General features: G+C 40.8%; 2 protein-coding genes, 1 long non-coding RNA gene and 2 pseudogenes across 3 annotated transcripts; 1 reads left to right on the forward strand and 4 right to left on the reverse strand.

Moving 5' to 3' along the window:
- Positions 1–1,962: 1,962 nt before the first annotated feature.
- On the reverse strand, positions 1,963–3,929 carry LOC121759036. Its single transcript, XR_006041592.1, has 2 exons — positions 3,750–3,929; positions 1,963–3,239 (listed from the first exon to the last, which is right to left on the reverse strand). It is a non-coding gene; the product is annotated as an uncharacterized LOC121759036 (long non-coding RNA).
- A 324-nt stretch (positions 3,930–4,253) lies between these two features.
- LOC121757764 lies at positions 4,254–6,223 on the forward strand (annotated as a pseudogene).
- A 102-nt stretch (positions 6,224–6,325) lies between these two features.
- LOC121759034 (protein MULTIPLE CHLOROPLAST DIVISION SITE 1-like) lies at positions 6,326–9,258 on the reverse strand. The gene is made up of 5 exons (XM_042154523.1): positions 9,071–9,258; positions 8,758–8,994; positions 7,399–7,565; positions 6,791–7,178; positions 6,326–6,696 (listed from the first exon to the last, which is right to left on the reverse strand). The coding sequence occupies exons 1-5, from the start codon at positions 9,116–9,118 to the stop codon at positions 6,505–6,507; spliced, it is 1,032 nt and encodes a 343-aa protein (XP_042010457.1). The 5' UTR covers positions 9,119–9,258; the 3' UTR covers positions 6,326–6,504.
- A 1,938-nt stretch (positions 9,259–11,196) lies between these two features.
- On the reverse strand, positions 11,197–12,631 carry LOC121757765. The gene is made up of 2 exons (XM_042153257.1): positions 11,840–12,631; positions 11,197–11,736 (listed from the first exon to the last, which is right to left on the reverse strand). The coding sequence occupies exons 1-2, from the start codon at positions 12,629–12,631 to the stop codon at positions 11,197–11,199; spliced, it is 1,332 nt and encodes a 443-aa protein (XP_042009191.1).
- A 918-nt stretch (positions 12,632–13,549) lies between these two features.
- On the reverse strand, positions 13,550–14,997 carry LOC121757766 (annotated as a pseudogene).
- Positions 14,998–19,876: the final 4,879 nt, after the last annotated feature.

A 19,876-nucleotide genomic window follows, 5' to 3' on the forward strand; every position in this document is an offset into this window, starting at 1 on the left:
CGCAAACGATAGTCGGCAACGGCTTCCAGGATCAGAGGGATGTTTGCCTTTGAATCCAGTACCTTTCCACGCCACCTGGCAGTTTCTCCTCTCCCAGTGCATGCAATCGATGATGCCCATCATTCCAGGGAAACCGTGCATATCAAGCAGTCTCTGGCAGTCCTCATAGGTTGGCTTTCGTAGATACTCCGGACCGAAGATTTCCGGATGCCCTTACAAAACAGCCGGAGCACATCTAGGCTAGTCGTTTCACCCATCTGTAGGTATTCGTCGAATATATCAGCCGAGTCGGCATAGGCAAGGTGCCTAATTGCAGCGGTGCATTTCTGCAAAGTAGACAGACCGATTCGTCCGGTGCAATCACGTCGGAGGGTGAAGCACCTGTACCGCCCCGCCAATGACGTCGTATATGGGTGAAGAGCGATTGCGACATTCTGAAACACCGACGGAAAATCTCTGGCGGATAACGGGGTTATCGCCAAAGTAGTCTGCCATCAGCCACTCGTGCGCTCCGACATGGTCTCGTGGGATTGTCCGCCGATGATGAATCGGACGAGGGGCCGCCGCCGTCGCCTCCCGCGCCGTGTCCTCGCCTGCTTCCGCCTGCACCTCTTGAATCACAGAATCCCACTCTTTATTCCACAAATCATCCATTTTTTGAAGTGGAATACAGAAAAATTAGAGAGTGAAATTTGGAATAGAGAGTTGGAATGGTGTGAAAATAATGAGGGGAATGAGTTTTATTTATAGGCAAAAAATTAAAAATAAAAAAATTAAAAAAAAAGGTGGGCAGGCGCCGCAGCGCCCGGGCCTCACTATAAACCGCCGCGGGCACCGCCGCAGCTTGCCACCCTTGCCCTGTCCACGCCGAATACTCGGCGGAGGGCTGTCCGCCCAACCCCGCCTCGGCGCCCCTGTCCTCCACTATAGGGAGCCGCGGCTCCGCCGACTCCGCGGCAGCCTCCGGGGCTCCCCTATTGTGGACACTCTTAGTATCCCTCGAGTGGGAGTACCCTCTTTCTCAGTCCCAACTAAGGTGAGTCAAAATTTTTGAGCACAATGATTAAAAAATTGTGTTGAAAAATATGAGAGTGGAATAAAGTCATAAAGATAAAGAGAGACTAAAGTATGTGATAAGGTAAAGTAAGAGTGGTTGAATGTTTTATTTTTTTTGTCAAAAATGAAAATGATTCAACTTAGTTAGGGTGATTGAATGTTTCTACATCACCAGAAATAACATGATACTCGGTCTGGGTATCCGCAAATCCAAAATTATTATGTTTCAAATATATTTTATTTAAATAAACTATACCATGATGAGTGTAAGAGTTATTAAAATTAACATAATACTTATCGACTATTGTTCAAAGTTCAAACTTTATTTTTAGTGCTTTAATTTTTTCATTATTATGATACATATATATTAATAGACATTAGCCGGTACTTATTTCAAAACAAAAAATATTGCTAAAACTTGAGTTGAAGAGTGAGGCACGAAAACATTGAAAACTAAGAGTAATTAAATATTTTACGAGGTGGCCTTACAACAAAAAATATTTATAACTATAAACACAAATCTATTATCGGGTATTAATTGAGTACTATTAGGGTACCCAAATACCCATCCATCTATGCACCCGAAACCCAAATAAATCCTTACACCAATTAACCGAACCCATAATTTTGGATTTCAGCGGTACCCAAAACCCATTGAGTATCGGGTCCGGATTGGGTATATCTAGTCCAACAATTTTAATTTTTTTAATTATCAACCAATTCATAAAATTAAAATAAATAATACTTATAATAAATAACAAAATAACTTTATTAAAATTCGTAAAAAAATTACATTAATTATAATTTCTAAAATTTATAAATGAAAACAAACGTCAAGGAGGGCGAAGCTCCAAATTTGGATTTAAAAAAACTACCACTATAAAAGAATATCATCGATCTCAATTCTATATAAAAATATAGTAGAATTAGAAATAGGATTGAATACCATACGCATATAAAATATTTTGGCATTACACTTATCCGGCGACTGGAATAAAAACTTTAGAAATATATCTCCTTCTATCTTCACCACTTCCCTTTTCGACAAACACAAAGAAGTAGCCGTAAGCCATGACTTCTTCCCTCTCTCTCAAGCCATCCTGCCCCTCCCCGCACCCGGTCTCACACCTCTCCCTTGCCCCCTGCAACGCAGGGTGCTGGAGTCTGCACCCCATTTTTCTACCCGTTACTCATGCCCTATAAGCTGAAATCAAGATTTTAGTTCGATCTCAATGTTTTCAACTGAACATGCTGTTTTGATAGCACAACAAAAAATGCAGCTCTTATAGATGAATGGAATTTAAATTCCAACTTAAATTATCTTTGGCTTCTATACACTGTTCTATTACAACTAATTTCACAACTTAATCAAACAAACTATTTCCTATCGAGTTATAAAAAAATTCATTAACAACCAAACATGAAACCAAAGCAATGATCTAAACAAGTACGGAGTAAAAAACATTTTTTTCTGCAACGAAAACCAGAGTTGGGATGAGGATAGAGGTAGTAACCTGGCATCTAAGCATACAATGACACATCTAAAATTTCATCTTACACCGAATCAACAACGAATCATAACACCATCCAGTTGGGTTTCCTCTGGTGTCAGCCTTACCACTAGAGTAAAGGTTAACTTGTGTTTCTAACAAAGCTTCAAGATTTAGTGACCTTAGTAGTGCAGCAATAGTTCTTAACCTAGGACAAGGTACTCAGGAAGTTTGTCCAGCGCTTTGGTCAGTTTATAAGTATGTTCTTATAGTCGCAACGGACCTTGAGGTTGCTAAACAAGCACACATGCCTTTTGCAAACAAATGGATAGTAACCAATAAAGCAAAGTTACATGCTTTACCAATCCTAATGCGGTGATGTTGATGTTTCATGCTCAAGGCACAAGCCATCCCCCAATGAGAACCCACTCTCTATGTCAATCTTCCAATCAAATCAATTTATCGCATGAACTATGCAAAATTCATTGAAATTAAAGCTTACTATTACACAATACACAGCATGAGTATATCCAAAATGAGAGGCAAATGGCAGTGGAGAAAGAAACATAACTCCATTAATATAGATTCCTCAATTGTTTAAAACCGTTTACATCACTGAACCAGCATTGTAATTATCACATACCATTTTCATCAACATACCACGACTTTAACCAAAAGGTGCACGTCGAAAAGCTGCATCAGGAAAGACACCCCAATTAATTTCGTATGATTGGGGAAACTTCGGAAAACCGAAAAATGCATGTCTAATTATTAGTTTCGGTATCATATCGAGTAATATTGACAACTAGATCATTTATATATGAGTTTCATAAACCAGGATTGCAGGCATCAGCATAAAGTAACACAATTATCAAAGAAATTATCACAAAATGGTTAGTCGGTGTAAAAACTCTTTGTTCCTCTTAACTACCATTACTAAATAGCAATAAGTGAGAGAGTAAGTAAAGAGATTGAAACAATACTACAAATATCCTAATTCACAGTTTCAGCAAATTAACCTTCATCCATATCATAAAAGCCCAGATTATTCGACTATAACTGAGTAGAAAATCTAAGATTCGAGGCACCAAAATCATGAAATAAATAAAAGATCAAAAAACAGGAAAGAATCAACAAACAATCCTAACCGAAAACGTTAAGAAAATAGTAATTGCGAAGGGTCAATAGTGAACATCACATCACCTTGTCATCCAAACCGAAGAAGTCGTTGATCCTGCGTCAATTGGATTTAGATTGAGGTTTTCCACGCAACGAATCAGGCGGCGAGTAGACAAGGGCGGCTGTCCTCGCATCACCATCTTCTGAGAAAAAACAATTGATTTTTTTTTTAATAAACTGTATATGCCCATTAAATTGGGCTTTTATTCGGTGTGACAAATTTATAATGTCTTGATTAATTAACTCTCTTTTCCTACTTAATATTTAAATATGAAGGTTGTAGTGCAGTTGTTTTCCTCTCTCATGCATAAGTGTGATTGAACCCTCTCGCATGATGTCGGGCTGGAGTGTGGGGCTGGCGACGGAATCGCTTTTTTTGCTGTAATAAATTAATTAATATTATTAAAACCTATATTATTGTATCAAAATCCAGTTTATGTTAAATTACTGTAATGAATCAAATTCGAATCTGAATATATAGTTTTTCTCAAATTCCTTCATTTTTATTTAGGCCAATAAAATTGATCCCGTGTGTGCCTATCTTCGTCCACAATTGCCACTATATGTTATGGTTAACTTTTACTCCATACTCCCTAATGATTTCGCAATCAATAGTAAAGGATGCTCGGTTTGATTAAACATTAGGCCAATAATGATTTCTGCTTTGGTAGAAGCTTAAAGGAAGTATATTACCTATTCAAGATCGAGTTAGTTTTTCTTCATTCATCTGCCAAATTCATTATAATATGTTTGTGTAGTTTGTTTGTACATCAGTGATCATGCATATTGTGTAGCTTGCTTGTTTCTGAAATTTTGTTCATCTTTGTAATACCAGATAGGGAAAGATGAAAGGTGCTGCTACAATTGGCAACCTTTTGCAAGGTTGGGAAATCATCACGTGTTCACCATTTCTTCTCTTCAAAAAGGGAACTTTATAGTAATCCATATTCCTAATATGTCTAGGAGCTGTAGTTTACATAAAAATAGAGCATGAGGTTGGCGCTGCAACAGAAGGCCACAGCCATCACCACTTGTTTCGGGACGATCTCAGACATGGTTGGACGACGTCCAATGCTCATTCTCAGTGGCTTGATAATGCTGTGGTCTCCCAATGTCTATGTCTTGCTTCTAGCTTGGCTGTTAGATGGTTTTGGTGTCGGACTTGCTGTTACTCTCGTTCCCCTCTACATATCCGAGACTGCTGAATACCCTTCCTCATTTTGCTGGAACTGCTGGGATGTTGTTGGCATATTGTATGATTTTCGTGATGTCATTGATGCCTTCCCTGAGCTGGAGGTTGATGCTCGGACTTCTTTCAATTCCTTCTCTTGATGGTTTTGTATCTGTCTGAATCTCCCCGCTGGCTAGTGAGCAAAGGGAAGATGCTGGAGGCCAAACGAGTTTTGCAGAAACTGCGATGTCTCCGGTATGTTTCTATGCCTTGACCTTTGAAAATAGACAAATATGACCGTGGCTGTTGTTACTTCGATCTGCAGGCGAGATGGCTTTACAAATATGAGGAGCATGCTTTTCCCCAATTTTGGTAGTATGTTTAGCACTGCAGAGTCTCAAGATGAAGATGAAGAGTGGGATGAAGAGAGAAGGCGAGGGTTATGCATCGGAGGGTGGTGGTGTGGAGTCCGACAGCAATCTGCAGAGCCCGTTGATCTCACGACAAACTACAACCATGGAGAAGGGATTCATCCCTCCTCATTCCCATGGCAGCATCTTGCAAGGGAACAGCGGCACAGTTGGTAGCACGGGCATTGGCAGTGGCTGGCCTTATCTTCATGGTGTCTGTTTAGTTCTCCGGCATCAATGGGGTTCTGTACTACACTCCTCAAATCCTCGAGCAAGCAGGGGCCGGCGTTCTCCTCTCAGACCTTGGTATCAGCTCAGACTCCTCGACATTCCTCATCAGCGCGCTGACAAACTTATTGATGCTTCCGAGTATTGGTGTTGCAGTGAGGCTCATGAATGTTGCCGGAAGAAGGTTCCTTCTCTTTTCCTTCATTGTCAGTGTTTCTCGAACTCGAGAAGTGAACTTTTCTCGTGCTCTTGTACGCTCAGGTCGTTGCTACTTACCACGATTCCCATCCTAATAACATCACTCGTTGCACTGGTGATTGGGAATGTGTTTGATTTTGAGGACATGGCTCATGCAGTTATCTCAACTGTGTGTGTGGTGATGTACTTCTGCACGTTCGTGATGGGGTACGGGCTAGTCCCTAACATCCTGTGCTCAGAGATTTTCCCTACGAGAGTCTGTGGACTCTGTATTGCCATATGTGCCCTTGTTTTCTGGATATTGTTACTTACATGCTCCCCGTGATGCTTGGGTCCATCGGCTTGGCTGGTGCTTTCGGGATTTATGCCAGCATCTGCACCATCTCATGGTTTTTCGTGTTCTTGAGGGTTTCGGAGACAAAAGGCATGCCATTGAAGGTCATCACAGACTTCTTTGCTGTGGGAGCAAAGATTGAGTGACAGAAATGCAGCTAATGATGGTGTGGTGATGGAATGATATGTTTTGAGTTCGTGTAATCTAGTATATTTTTGTAAAATAATCAGACAAGGTTTTATGAAGTTGATCTAACAAATCACTCAAAAGGTTTAATATAAGGATTATCATCAACATCTTAAAATAATGTACATAGAAACTCAAAACCTGCAACTGTGTTACATCTGAATAATATGTACATTAGATCAAACTTTGGACCTCAATATTCTGATGGAAATTTCATGTTGGCTTAGATACAAAATTTGACGCATTTACTCTTCAAGGATTCTGCAACTCCTCAGGAGGTGGTTTGTTACCGGAAGGGTGATCGGATGGAGAAGCACTTGACCCTGATTTAGGAGTTGAGATGTTATGCTCGACTTGATTCTCAGACTTCATATGGGACTTCAATGGCCTCTCGAAATCTCTGGCTGCAGCAGGATCTATCACTAATTTGCCCAGTTTTTGATCCTGCATCACTCAAAATCGAAACATAAGCCCATCAACGGTCTATTTCTCGTATCTAGCATTGAAAATAAGTGCAACAATTCTACAAGATGCTTACATTCTGCAGTGCTTCAAGCTTCCTCTGCAGGGCTTCATGCTCTGCCTGTATACGGAATGGCACGCCATGCTTCTGATACACATTTGTTTGAGCCAGACCTTCATCAATATCACTAGCAGTTGTTGCGAAAGGATGGTTTGCAGGGATCCATCTGACAGTATCAGGGTCTACATCAGAAGGTATCGGATCACCTTCCTTGAGGAATACAGTTGGTCTCTTCCACTGATATGCACGGGATCTTCGTTTCTGATGTACTGTTTGTAGCTCATCTGTAAGAGTCACAGGTGCAAGCCGGTACACTTTCCCACACATTTCAACAGTTGAATTGCTTTTGCTGACCTTCACCATAGGGTTGTTGAACGGGTCCTCATACTTGAGAGGTGTGGAGCTGTGGAAAAGGAAAATTCAGAACATGAGAAGACCAAGACAAAGAATTGGAGAAATTAACTTCAACAAGCAAAAGGTATGCAAATCTTCAGAATTACATGCAATGGAGGACTCCCAAGTCCTATCAACCAGAGAAAGAAATGGGCCAGAATTTGAAGCTTAAAACTTTAAACTATGAAATCCTAGAGCTTAATCTCAATGGAAAAAAGTTAGAGTCATACACGCCTCTTCTATCTGATCTAAGCTGTCCACGCCGGACAAGATCAGCCACAGAGCCTGGACGCCGGTCACTTGACCTTTTTGTTGTATAACCTTTCACCACAACAACTAGCATGGCCGCTACAATGCATAATCCAATTGTGAAGTTCATACCAGAAAGCTTTCCAGTCTACCAAAATCAAAAATCAAAGATGGTAAATTTTCAGAAAGAAATGAGAATCACATCCACCACCTTATTGATTTGGGAGTAAGGTCTAGCTTGCCAGAAATTTTCAAAATTTTGAGGCTAAAAAGTAGAGTTTCGACGATAGATATTGATAAACATAGAAGCTGATTTGTTGCATTTGAATAGCACCCATCAACCGAACCATCTTGTCACCCATTATCCTACACTAAAGCAACAAATTAAGCTACAGAAAAGTATAATGAAAATAATGAAATTTAAGAGATGTAAACAAAAATGTAAATAACCATATATGGTATAACGTCAATTGAAATACGGCAGAGAATTCGGTCGGTTCGGTTCTAACCGAACCGACCGATCGGTTAACCGAGTCCTCAATTGACCGAAAATGAAGAACCGGAACCGGAACCGGAACCGAAATGGATTCGGTTCAGTTCCTAACCGAATTCGGGTAGGTTCGGTTCCAGATAACCGATGTAACCGAATTAAAAATAAAAATAAAACGTTGCTGTTGGGATTCGATCCCTTGCCAATGGGTGAGAAATACGGCCAGCCAACCACTTGCGCCAATTGCTCTTAATGTTTTATATGTTTGTAAAAAAGTATTTATGCTGAAAATGGTGGTGAACTGGTGATTATACTAAAAACGCCAAAATTCAGAGTAAAGAGAAGGCGGAGGCGCGGGTCCGTGGCGGAGCGTCGCAGTAGCGGCCGGTGGGTAGGGAAGCAGCGCCGGAAAATAGGGCTGCCGGCTGCGTGGTGTGGAGGAGACTGTGCTACTCCGTGAGAGTAGAATAGGAAAGGAAAGGAAGGGCTGCGTGATTAGTTTTGGGCGGTTCTAATCGGTTCTAACCGATCGTCGCCTAGCATTTGGAACCGAAACCGAACCGATGACCGACATTCTCGGAATGTCGGTTAACCGAGAACCGTTGTGATTCGGTTAAGTCATCGGTTAACCGACTAACCGATGACCGAATTCCCTGCCCTAAATTGAAACATCTAGTTCATCTAATGAACTAAGTACTATAATACATGCAATTGAGCTGTTCATAAATATGATTGAGCTAACACATGAATAGCAGCATCGCCATCCCCAATCTAAACATGCCTAACTACATAAGTAATCTTATTTGCAATTGGAAGAGCAATTCATCAAACTACTTTATAATTTACTCACCGGTAGAGACCCGATTGATTCGTGCAATTTGGAAACTATATTTTGATGTAGCAGTAGCTTCTCGGCATTATCTTTCTCGGAGCTCTTGATGACAACGGCGTCGTTTCGGAGGCCACTGTCAACGTCAGACTCCATTGCTTTCAACACAAATTTTCTGTATGTAACTCTCGAGTACTTACAGGTACAATCCAAACCCAGTTCCGACCAAAACTGAAGTCCATTCCGAAAACTCCGAAGCTTTGTCAACGAATTTAAGAAATTCCAGTTAGAAAAATAGCTCAAAACGTGAGCACTGAAAATGTAATTGACTTACAGGAAGGAACGACGGCGAACGCACGTGTACTGCACCAAGGGAAGCCATTTCTGGTATTGTTGTTACAGGCGGAGTGGCAAATCGGATATCATCGTGCAAAATGGCGCTAGTTTAGGGCAAATTGAGCTGGATCGAGGAAGCTAATTTGGGGGAAAAGGTAATCGGATATCTATTGATTTGACGGGTTATAATATGCCCGATGGGCCTTGCTTTCATGAACGAAGGCCTCAATATTAGTAAGTAGTAATATCTAACCATGGTAATACACTTCGACAAAATAATATTTCATAGTCCACAAAAAATATTCTTATTTATGGATGACGTGAGTTTTAATAAAAAATTAATAAAGTAAAAAAGAGAGAAGAAAAAATACATAAAAAAATAAGAGAGAAGAGAAGGAAAAATGGATAGAGTATGAGAGAAAATTTTTATTTTTGAAATGAGAGTATTTTTCATATACATCCTAAAATGGCAAAATGAAACTATTTTTTATGGACGGAGGGAATAGTGAGTTACTATGAGATACTCCCTCCGTCCGCCAATAGGAGTCCCGTTTTTCCATTTCGGGACGTCCGCGATTAGAAGTTCCGGTTCACTTACCATATTTGGAAATTGCAATTTAATACTCCGTACACCCCCAAACCCCAACACCTGTCCCTTTTTTTAATTCTCACTCTCTCCATCCTCTCACCTCTCACTCTCTCAACCCCAACACTCTCTCACTCTCTCCATCTACTCTCCTCGTCGAACCCTAATCGCCGCCTTACCTCTCCTCCTGAAAATCTAATCGCCACTGACTAGATCGGTGAAATGGACTCCGATTCCGAACCATTATCACCAATATCTCTCTCACAGACCCCTAACCCTCTTCCATTTCCGCCTCCTCAAACCCTAATCGGCCCCGCCTCACCTCCTTCCCAGGAATGGGCGTTCGACCCCTCAGAGGCGTCGATTCCGACCCCAATCGCGACCCACTACTCTCCAATCCCAACATATTCTTGGGAGAACACCGCCTACATGTATGCAACTGTAGTTCCTGAGACTCCGATGGGCGAAGACCTACTCCCTGAAACTCCGGTGTTTGCTTCGCCTGAGTTTGATTGCACCACCACTGTTGTCCCTGAGACGCTGATGGAGGAAGCCCTACTCCCTGAGACTTCAGTCACTGAGTTTGAGTGGGACACTCCTTTTGTCCCTCAAACGCCGCTGGTCAGGCGACCGAGAAAACGGCCGATTGAGGAGGAGGAATGGTACAAGGAAATGTTGGTGATACTCTTGCCAGGCATGAAGGATCTACTCTAAATCTGTGAGTCTTTCTTTCAATTTTCCCTTAGAACCACCCCCTACATTGTTAGGGTTTGGAGGTTCATAGGGTTGGCCATTTATGGGATTCCGAGGGGGTAGGGGATATCTGGCTCTATGATGAACGGTGTAGCCACCCCCAATGTTGGGTTAGGAGGCTGCACTGTGATGAATTCTTTGTGAGGAGTATTGGTTGTTGGTTTTGTCCCTGCATTGGTTAGTTTAGCCACCCCCAATGTTGGGTTTGGAGGCTTATTATGCACTGTCCAATGATGATATTTTGCTGAGGGTAATTGGGGTTCCTTGTTTGGTTAATGCATTCTGCCCTGTGATGATATTTTGCTGAGGGTAAATGGGGGTTCCTTGTTTGGTCAATGCATGCTGCTATGTTGTGGATTGTTGTCTGATTGGACTTGATGATGTGAGGATTAAAATGATGGTGTTTCTTAGTTAGTTTAGCCACCCCTTAACAGGTTTGGAGGCTGATTAAATTCTGCCCTATGATGATATTTTTCTGAGGGTAATTGGGGTTCCTTGTTTGGTTAATGCATGCTGCTATGTTGTGGATTGTTGTCTGATTGGACCTGATAATGTGAGGATTAAAATGATGGTGTTTCTTGGTTAGTTTAGCCACCCCTTTACAGGTTTGGAGGCTGATTATTAACTGCCCATATGATGATAATTTTCTGAGGGTAAGTAAACTTCACTAAATATGTGCATTAGTACATGTTCTTTGCACTAGTTCTACATACAAAACACAAAAGAGCAGACCTTACTGACCAAAAACATGAAGGTCTTACTACAAAAATAATTCCACTATCTATCTAGAAGCCAAATGCATTAGCCAAAGCCATAATGTCATATCCACAACCAGCATTGTTCTCTGGTTGCTGTAAGTACTCCAACACATCTCTCACAAGATCTTCATCTACATCCAGTGCATTGGGCAGTCCAACAGTTCTTTCCAACCTGGCCTTGTTAATGTGAGGGACCTTGTAATTATTCCCACCCCTAAATACCATGATCTCTGTGAGGCAAGCCTGCAATGATAGGAATACTTTGTTTAGGGTTTGTGGTGACAGCTCTTCATAAGAGCTACAAACATTCTCCAACAATGTGTCAACATTATTGCATGGTTTCTCATGTTGCAATGTCTGAATGGCTCTGAAAAACCCTAGGTCTAAAATATTGGTGTCTGGCGAATTGGGTGGTTGACAAATCAGATGGATTTTAAATCCATCTGATTTGGCAACAGCCTCAAATTCAGCATCCACACCATTTATGTGGGGTGTGGCATTGTCTTGCTGGATATAGATCTCTTTGCTTGCCCACTCAGGCCACTTGGCCTTAATTGCTGGTACAATCTGTAAATTTTAAAAAAAAAACTAAATGATGATGTTTGTAAAAATAATGATTTGATAGGTTGGAAAAAAGGCATAGCCTGTTGATAATGCAGTCCCTCATCACACTCTTGTTCACTGAAGAAATTGGTTTAGTCTCAAGTGTGCCTTTAGCCCTATTCTTGGATTTCCTTTGTGCTGCAACCAATTCAGTAAAAGGGAAAATACCCAACTTTCCATCAAATTTGGTTAGGCCATCCAAGCCAAAAACAGGCCTACTTACAGCACACATGAACATGACTTTGGTGATGAACCTCTTTGACTTGCATGCCTTATATGGCTCAACCTCATCAGGCAGGAGGTAATACCTGTCTGATGTCTTGGTCATATAGAACCATTTTTCATCAATATGCACAACATTGTGCATGCTTTCAAACTGAACTCTACCTGCATTTATATGTGGCTCAAGTTTACTAAGGCACCACTTCAATCTAGCTAACTTATTTGCATCAGTTAAGGTAGGTTTGATAGCATTTGTATGTGGCCTTAATTTGGCCTCCTTAATCCACTGGCCTAATGTGCTTTTGCTAACAGACAATTTGTGAGCCATTTTCCTTATTGAAGACCTTTCAAGTGTGGATAAAGCTCTTACCTTTTCTTCATCTAGACTGAATTTATCAGAATGATGATAGCCTTTAACCTTGCCTTCCATGATTGCAGGTTCCCCCCTTTGCATCTGCTGTTTTGCTTTGTTCCAGAGCCTGTAAACTGTCTTCCTGCTAATGCCGTACTCCTCTGCTGCCTCCATAACTGCCCCTCTTGTGAGCACTCCATCGATGCTGTGCTTCAGTAGGAACTGCACCACCAAGTTCTTCCTACAGCTGCTTAAAAACATTGTTGTTCTTGACCCCTCCTCCATCCCAATGATGAGCTTTTTCTGAGGGAGTATGTAATTTTTCCTCTAGTGGTGTTTTTTTGTTTTGTTGAGAGGTTGGTGGAGGTGTAAATGCAGCTGTGAATGTATTTATAGGAGGCTACTGTAAGAGGGAAAATTTGTGTTAAAATTTCCCTCTAAAATGTTAAAGAGGGAAACTTGAATTGTTTTTGGTCACCTCTTGTACGTATTGTAATTAATGTATGGAAGGCAGGTTCTTTGCATCAATTAAAAATTGCAATTAATGTTTTATTTATTCCAGTTTGTTTTTATTTAAAATATGAATACTTAAATCCAATTAAATTTGGATTTAACACACTGAAATTATGAACATTTGTTCATATAGCTCAATTTTTGCATTCAACCAACAATTTAAGTGGGACCCACATTCCACTATCACACTACATTTATTACACACTCAAACTCTTTCTTAAAACCCGCGCCACTTGTTAATGGGACTCCTATTGCCGGACGGAGGGAGTAATTCATAATAGAAATAGTCTATAATTAAATCAGTTGAACTGTGAAATGATTATTCATGAAATACAATCTTGGCATTACATAGACGAATCCAAGATACATTGTCATGAGCTAAACTTTTGATTTTTTTATAGTTATTTACATTTTATTTTATGTGGAAATTAAATTTTATTAGAGATGTATAGTTACAATATTTGTAACACAATTATGGTTGTTAAATCCCAACATCTGTAATATTGTTTGATACGAAGTACTCCATATCCTAGAGCAAATTTGATTAACAATGAAGCCTTATTTTTTTTAGCTTCCATAGGGTTATTCAAGCTACATAATTCTGTTAAATATAAACTCGAAAAGTTGAATGACAACAGTTAATTTGTTAATTTGAGGCTGAATAATTAATTCTCTTCACTGCCTTGTATATTATGAGGCTGAATTGAGCGTTCTCTGTTTTTCCTCACTTTTTTTGTGGCATGACTTCAATGCCTTGGATGTTTGGTCATCAAATATTCCCCTTTTCATGTGTGATCCCATCTGAGAATAAATATAATTAATATACCTCAAACTTAACTACAACAATTCAGTAGTCCTTTAAATTGAGAATGCATATTCTGAAGAGAATTGTTACCTGTGTAACAAGTGCATAAAGTGGAAGGGTAATGTAGCTGCACATGATATTAACTGCTACCCTCCTCACAACAACATTCTATAATTTCCATGTTACAAAAATGTGTGTCAAAAGCAAGACTGACCCAATGATGACTCGGAGAAGAGCAAGTCGGAAATAACGATGAAAGCAAGAGTGCAACCCGTATTCGTACTGATAAATCATACAGCCTTGGGTTAGATAAGAAACAGGAGGATGGAGAATGGAGAATGGAGAAGAGAGAGAGCTTCGTTACCGTTATCCAAAAGAAATATGTGATCTCAAATGCGCTCTGTCGATCAGTAAGAAAAACAAGAGACTGAATTCGTGACCAAAGATGTAAATCGAACAAACAGCATAAGTAGATGAAAGAATTAGACCTGAAAGAGAGTAAGATGGATAAGATGAAGCATTAGCTCAGGTCAGTTAAACCAAAAATGATTATCCGAAACTTGCACGAGTGGGATTCTTTGCACAACAGCATGCCTTTCTTGGATTTCAATAGCCATCCGGCTTATGATCGCTTGCAGCTTCGTACCAACTGCTAATATTATCTTCGCATATAATTTGTTGTTTTCACTAGCAAAAATGAAGGATTGTGTTTGTTAACTCAATACCATTTTTTTCATATTCAGCTTCACATTCTTTTTCCCATGCTTTCCATTCGCGAATCTGCTCCCGTGATTAAGACAGAGGAGATAGTATTAAACCAACAAGGAAATGATCTCCACTGATCAAAGAGGGAAATTATATGACGGAATGCTATGTAAATACCTTCACCCTCCCCAGGCGCATTGTTATGGCGCTGCTCAACACATGGAATACGGCCAGAAAGAATATGAATATGTGGAGCTGATGGACTCCATTGCTGGATATAAGAGGCACATATCCCTACTAAAAGATCAAAGCATCTATATGAATATCTCCCTCAAATTTTGAATGGAAAAAAAAATTATTAACAAACTCGTAAGTCACTTACTCTTTCGCATTGTCTGGATACAGAATCAGCTGCCAAGACTCTGTGTTCATACCAGAGGAGCCTCCTTTGATTCTCTTGCCCATGGTGATGACGATGATGCCCAACATGAGGCCCGTGATGCCCACGCCTTCTAAGCTCACATGGCAACATAGTGTCCCCAATCTTTTCAGGAATGCAGATACTAGTGATGTACTTTTCCCCAAATGTCAGTGTTAAGGAAATGAAGCCCACAACCATTAGCTCTGCAAAGAATAAAACCAATGAATATAATGAGTAATATACTCCCTTTTTGAGGATAATTTTACAACACCAGGAACAAGATATCAAAATAAGGCTGGCCTAAGTGTGTTTCGAGTTTGATTTTCTCAAGAGCTTCAAGCAAAGCAAACTTCTTTCTGTCTGAGAAAGTCTACAAGTAAAATAAACAAAAAGAGTTAAGATACCACTTCCAACATGAGGAAATTGTTGTGTTTGATATTCAAAACCTACAAGTTAGCAAAAGGGAAAATAGCCCTATTCGTAAATCTTCACATTTAGAAAAGCAAATTTATTTAAAATCTCCCCGCAATTACAGAAGAAGTGATAATTCCTTTCTAGGTTTTGCAAAACAAATTGGGGGGAAAATACTTCCAATTCCTATTCCCAAAGTGAAATGAAGAGGCGAACCTTCCCAACTAGATAAATAGTTTTCTCCAAAAGCAAAGATATGATGATGATAACTCCACAAACTAATGAAACCGCCCATGTGGGAGTCTGATCGAGCTCCCGGGAACCTCTCATTTCTTCAACGCCTCCCCACCGATCTCCTCCTCCTTCACTCGAAGCAGCGAGAATGATCGGAAGGGAAAGAAACATCGAGATCAAGTGATGATTTCCGGCAGCAAATGAAGAAATGAAAGGTAATTTCATTAGCCCTGCAGATTTTTGCAGGGTTGAGTTTCTCTCTCAGCCAAATCAAAGAGGAGGGAAATTGGGAAATAACTGGAATAGTACGGACCAGAGATGGCCGTTATAATGCGGTTGGTTGATGTCATTTGAAATTCAGTTTCTACTTTTTATTTCCCGGGTTTATTGTGAAAACTAGTATATAGGATAATCCAATGAATTGTTAATTAATCAGTCAATACTATATCTGAAAATGGAGTTTTAAATTTGCATTGAGTTGATGATGATTATGTAAATAAATTTATTTTATGCCAAAAGAACATGTTGATTATGCATTTAGAAATGTTCATTTGTCATTCAATCAAAATGTTCATTTGATAACGGCACATATTTAATTGAAAGAGGAAAGAGAAAAAACAGTTGAAGTAGCATAATACTAGAATAAAATCATTACGATCAATCTTGTCTTGTCATATTATCTCTTATTGCAATCCATGATGCAGTTTCGTTTTAACGAGTTGTTATATGCTTGTGTTTAATTCAGGATGTAACAATCACCTTGTTAGAAGAAAAGGCCTCAGGATCAGCACAGTATTATTACATAAGAGTGAAAGGTAATTCATCAAAATACTTTTGTTTTGATCATCACCTGAGGTGCAAAAACACATCCAAGTGTCCCAACAATTAATCCCCCTAAAACAAAGCCACTGACAAAGATGCTTGCACTGCCTGGCCTTCCATCATCACTGCCATAGGTTGCATAAAACTAATAGATGTATTCAGAGCCATCTCACAAGTATCTAAATCTAAAGGAGGAAAGTGTTTCTATTATACGACAATTATGCTACTAATCATCTAAATTGATTCCCCTAAATCATCTTAATTGATTTAGTGAGATCTTTCCATTCTAACACTCCCCCTCAAGCTTAGTAGTGGGGTCACCAATACTTAGCTTGCTCAACGCCTCTTCAAAGTTTCTAGAACTGACGGCCTTGGTGAGAATGTCTGCCAACTGATCTTCTGACCTCACAAATGGAAATTCCACGATTCCTTTCTCGATTTTTTCCTTAATGAAGTGTCTGTCGACTTCCACATGTTTGGTTCTGTCATGTTGCACTGGATTTTCAGCAATGCTTATTGCTGCCTTATTGTCGCAATACAATTAGCTTTTCTGGGGTTGAAAGCCAATTTCTATCATCAACCTTCTCAGCCAGAGTAGTTCCGTCAACCCACTCTTGATTCCTCTAAACTCTGCCTCTGCACTGGATAAAGCTACCACCTCTGCCTCTGCACTGGATAAAGCTACCACCTTCTGTTTCTTGCTCTTCCACGTTACCAAGTTCCCTCCAACAAAGGTAAAGTAGCCGGAGGTGGACCGTCTATCTGTTGGGTTGCCGGCCCAGTCCGCATCCGTATACCCATTTATCTCTAGATGTCCTGCCCTTTTAAATAGCACTCCATGACCAACCGTTCCTTTCAAGTACTTCACAATTCTCAGCGCAGCTTCCATATGATCAACTTGGGGCAAATGCATGAACTGACTTACAATTCCAACTGCGTAGGCGATATCTGGTCTAGTGTGGGAGAGATAAATGAGTTTCCCAACTAAACGTTGATACCTACCACGATCTGCTAGTTCGGCACCTTCCACGATCTTCAGTCCATGATTTACCGCAATCGGTGTGTAAGGAGGCTTGCACTCCAGTAGTCCAGTTTCCGCAAGGATGTCGAGAATGTACTTCTTCTGCCTCAAGAATATTCCTCCTTTGGACCTCAACACTTCAATTCCTAAGAAATATTTGAGTTCTCCCAGGTCTTTCATCTCGAATTCCTTAAACAAATTATCCCTCAACTTCCTAATTTCTTCTGCATCATCACCAGTAATAATCATATCGTCTACATAAATGATCAAACATGTTACCTTCCCGTCTTGTCTTTTGATGAACAATGTATGGTCTGAGTGACTCTAGTGGAAGCCATATGAAATCATAGCATCAGCGAACCTCCCAAACCATACTCTCGGTGACTGTTTCAACCCATACAATGTCTTCTTTAAGTGGCAGACTTCCCCCTTTTCAAACCCCTGTGTAAAACCCGGCGATGCCTCCATATATACCTTTTTCTTCAATTCTCCGTGTAGGAAGGCGTTCGTGACATCGAACTGGTAAAGCGGCCAATCCTGATTAACCGCGATCGACAAGAGAACTCTTATCGTGTTCATTTTTGCGACTGGAGAAAAGGTTTCTGTATAGTCCACGCCATATGTCTGAGTATACCCCTTTGCTACCAGCCGTGCTTTATACCTTTCAATGGAACCGTCAGGTCTTCTCTTATGGTAAACACCCATCTGCATCCAATTGGCCGTACTCCCTCTGGCAGCTTGCTCTTGTCCCACGTCTGATTTCGAGCCAGGGCATCCATTTCTTTCTGCATTGCTGCCCTCCAATGCTTGTGCTTCATTGCTTCCTCCACTGAGTACGGTATATCTTCCTCCTCATACAGTGCTGCCTCAAATGCTCGCGCCATCTCAGACAATCGGCTGACGGCACTGTTTGCTATCGCATAGCGTGTGTTTTTGCCAATTCGTTCCGGGGAATACCTTTTAGGCGGAACTCCCCTATTCGATCGGTTGGGCAATATGTATCGCCCGGTATCCTCATCAACTACGGCCTCTTGAACCACGGCGAGGTCTTTGGTAACCCCTTCTCTCTCATCTCCCCCTGCCTCATTACTACCGGTTCCAGGTGACATATCAGAATCTACAGTATCGGAGTCAGGGAGAGTACTTACATTGGATATCAGAGGAGGATCTTGATCCGAGGCACTGAGTTGGCTAGGTTGTCCTGATGAGACCTGCTCGGTGGTTCCGACGACCTTCTCGGGTGGATCCGCAGTGAGATAGCTTGGCAATGGCAACCAACTTAGTGGGTCACTATTTCTAGACTCCCCTTCTCTCATATCACTCTCACTCTCCCCCTGACCACTAAGATGGTGGAAGAAATACTCTGACTCCAAGAAATTACAATTCATTGTGACGTGAATTCGTTTGGTTTTAGGGTCATAGCAACGGTACCCCTTTTGATTTACCCCATACCCTACAAAGACACATTTCACAGCACAGGGCGAGAGTTTGGTTCGTTCATGTTTCGGGATATGGACAAAGACTGAGCTCCCGAAGACTCTAGGTCGGAGGGTCAAGGCTTGTGGAATTTTGGCTTGAGTTGAGAGAACTTCAAGCGGGGTTCTGAATTTCAAGGTTCGGGTGGGCAAACGGTTTACTAAGTAGGCTGCAGTAGCTAGAGCTTCAGGCCAGAAGTGTTTTGGTGTTTGGGATTCAAGAAGCATCGCTCTAGTCATTTCGAGGAGGATACGGTTTTTTCTTTCGGCTACACCATTTTGTTCTGGTGTGTGAGGACACGTGGTTTGATGAAGGATTCCGTTATCTTTACAGAAGGTTTGCATATTGGAGTTTACAAATTCCCCCCCATTGTCAGAACGAAGGATTTGGATATTTTTTTGATACTGATTTTGCACAAGTTTACAAAAGTGTATAAAATGAGACACAACCTCAGATTTATGCTTTATAAAATAGACTCATACCATACGAGTGCAATCATCCACAAAAAGTAATAAGTATCGAAATCCCTGTCCCCCCACCACTGGTGCGGGTCTCCATATATCAGAGTGCACTAAAGAAAACAAAGTCTCAACCTGTGTGTCACTTAATTGGTAAGATTGTCTTCAGCTTTTGGCCAAAATACAAGTTTCACAGTGTAAATTCTGGGAAAAACTAGGAAATAACAGATTTAAATAACTTGCAGAGGGATGACCTAGGCGACGATGCCACAACCAAGCTTCCCGATTTGCAGACCCTTGAGTTAGTAATGCGGTTCCTTGTTGAGCTATCTCGTTGACATAGTACAACCCGTCCTTCTCAGTGCCACGTCCAATAATCTCCTTCGTCCTGATATCCTGCAGTAGACAAAAGTTAGGCTGCATTAGTAAGGAGCAATTTAGTTCTCTAGTGACATGGCTGCTGATCGATAGCAGTTTATGTGATAGGGACGGGACATAAAGGCAGTTCGACAATTTCACTGTCGATGATATGTTTACTGTTCCGGCTCCTTCAACAGCTGACACCTCTCCACTAGTTGTCTGTACATATGCTTTCTCTGGTTTTGTGGGTTCAATGAGGTCGGAGGCATCATAGGTCATTGTATCCGTTGCCCCACAATCAAAG

Source organism: Salvia splendens, chromosome 12 (genome assembly GCF_004379255.2).
Source record: "Salvia splendens isolate huo1 chromosome 12, SspV2, whole genome shotgun sequence".
In the NCBI taxonomy this organism is placed as follows: Eukaryota; Viridiplantae; Streptophyta; class Magnoliopsida; order Lamiales; family Lamiaceae; genus Salvia; species Salvia splendens.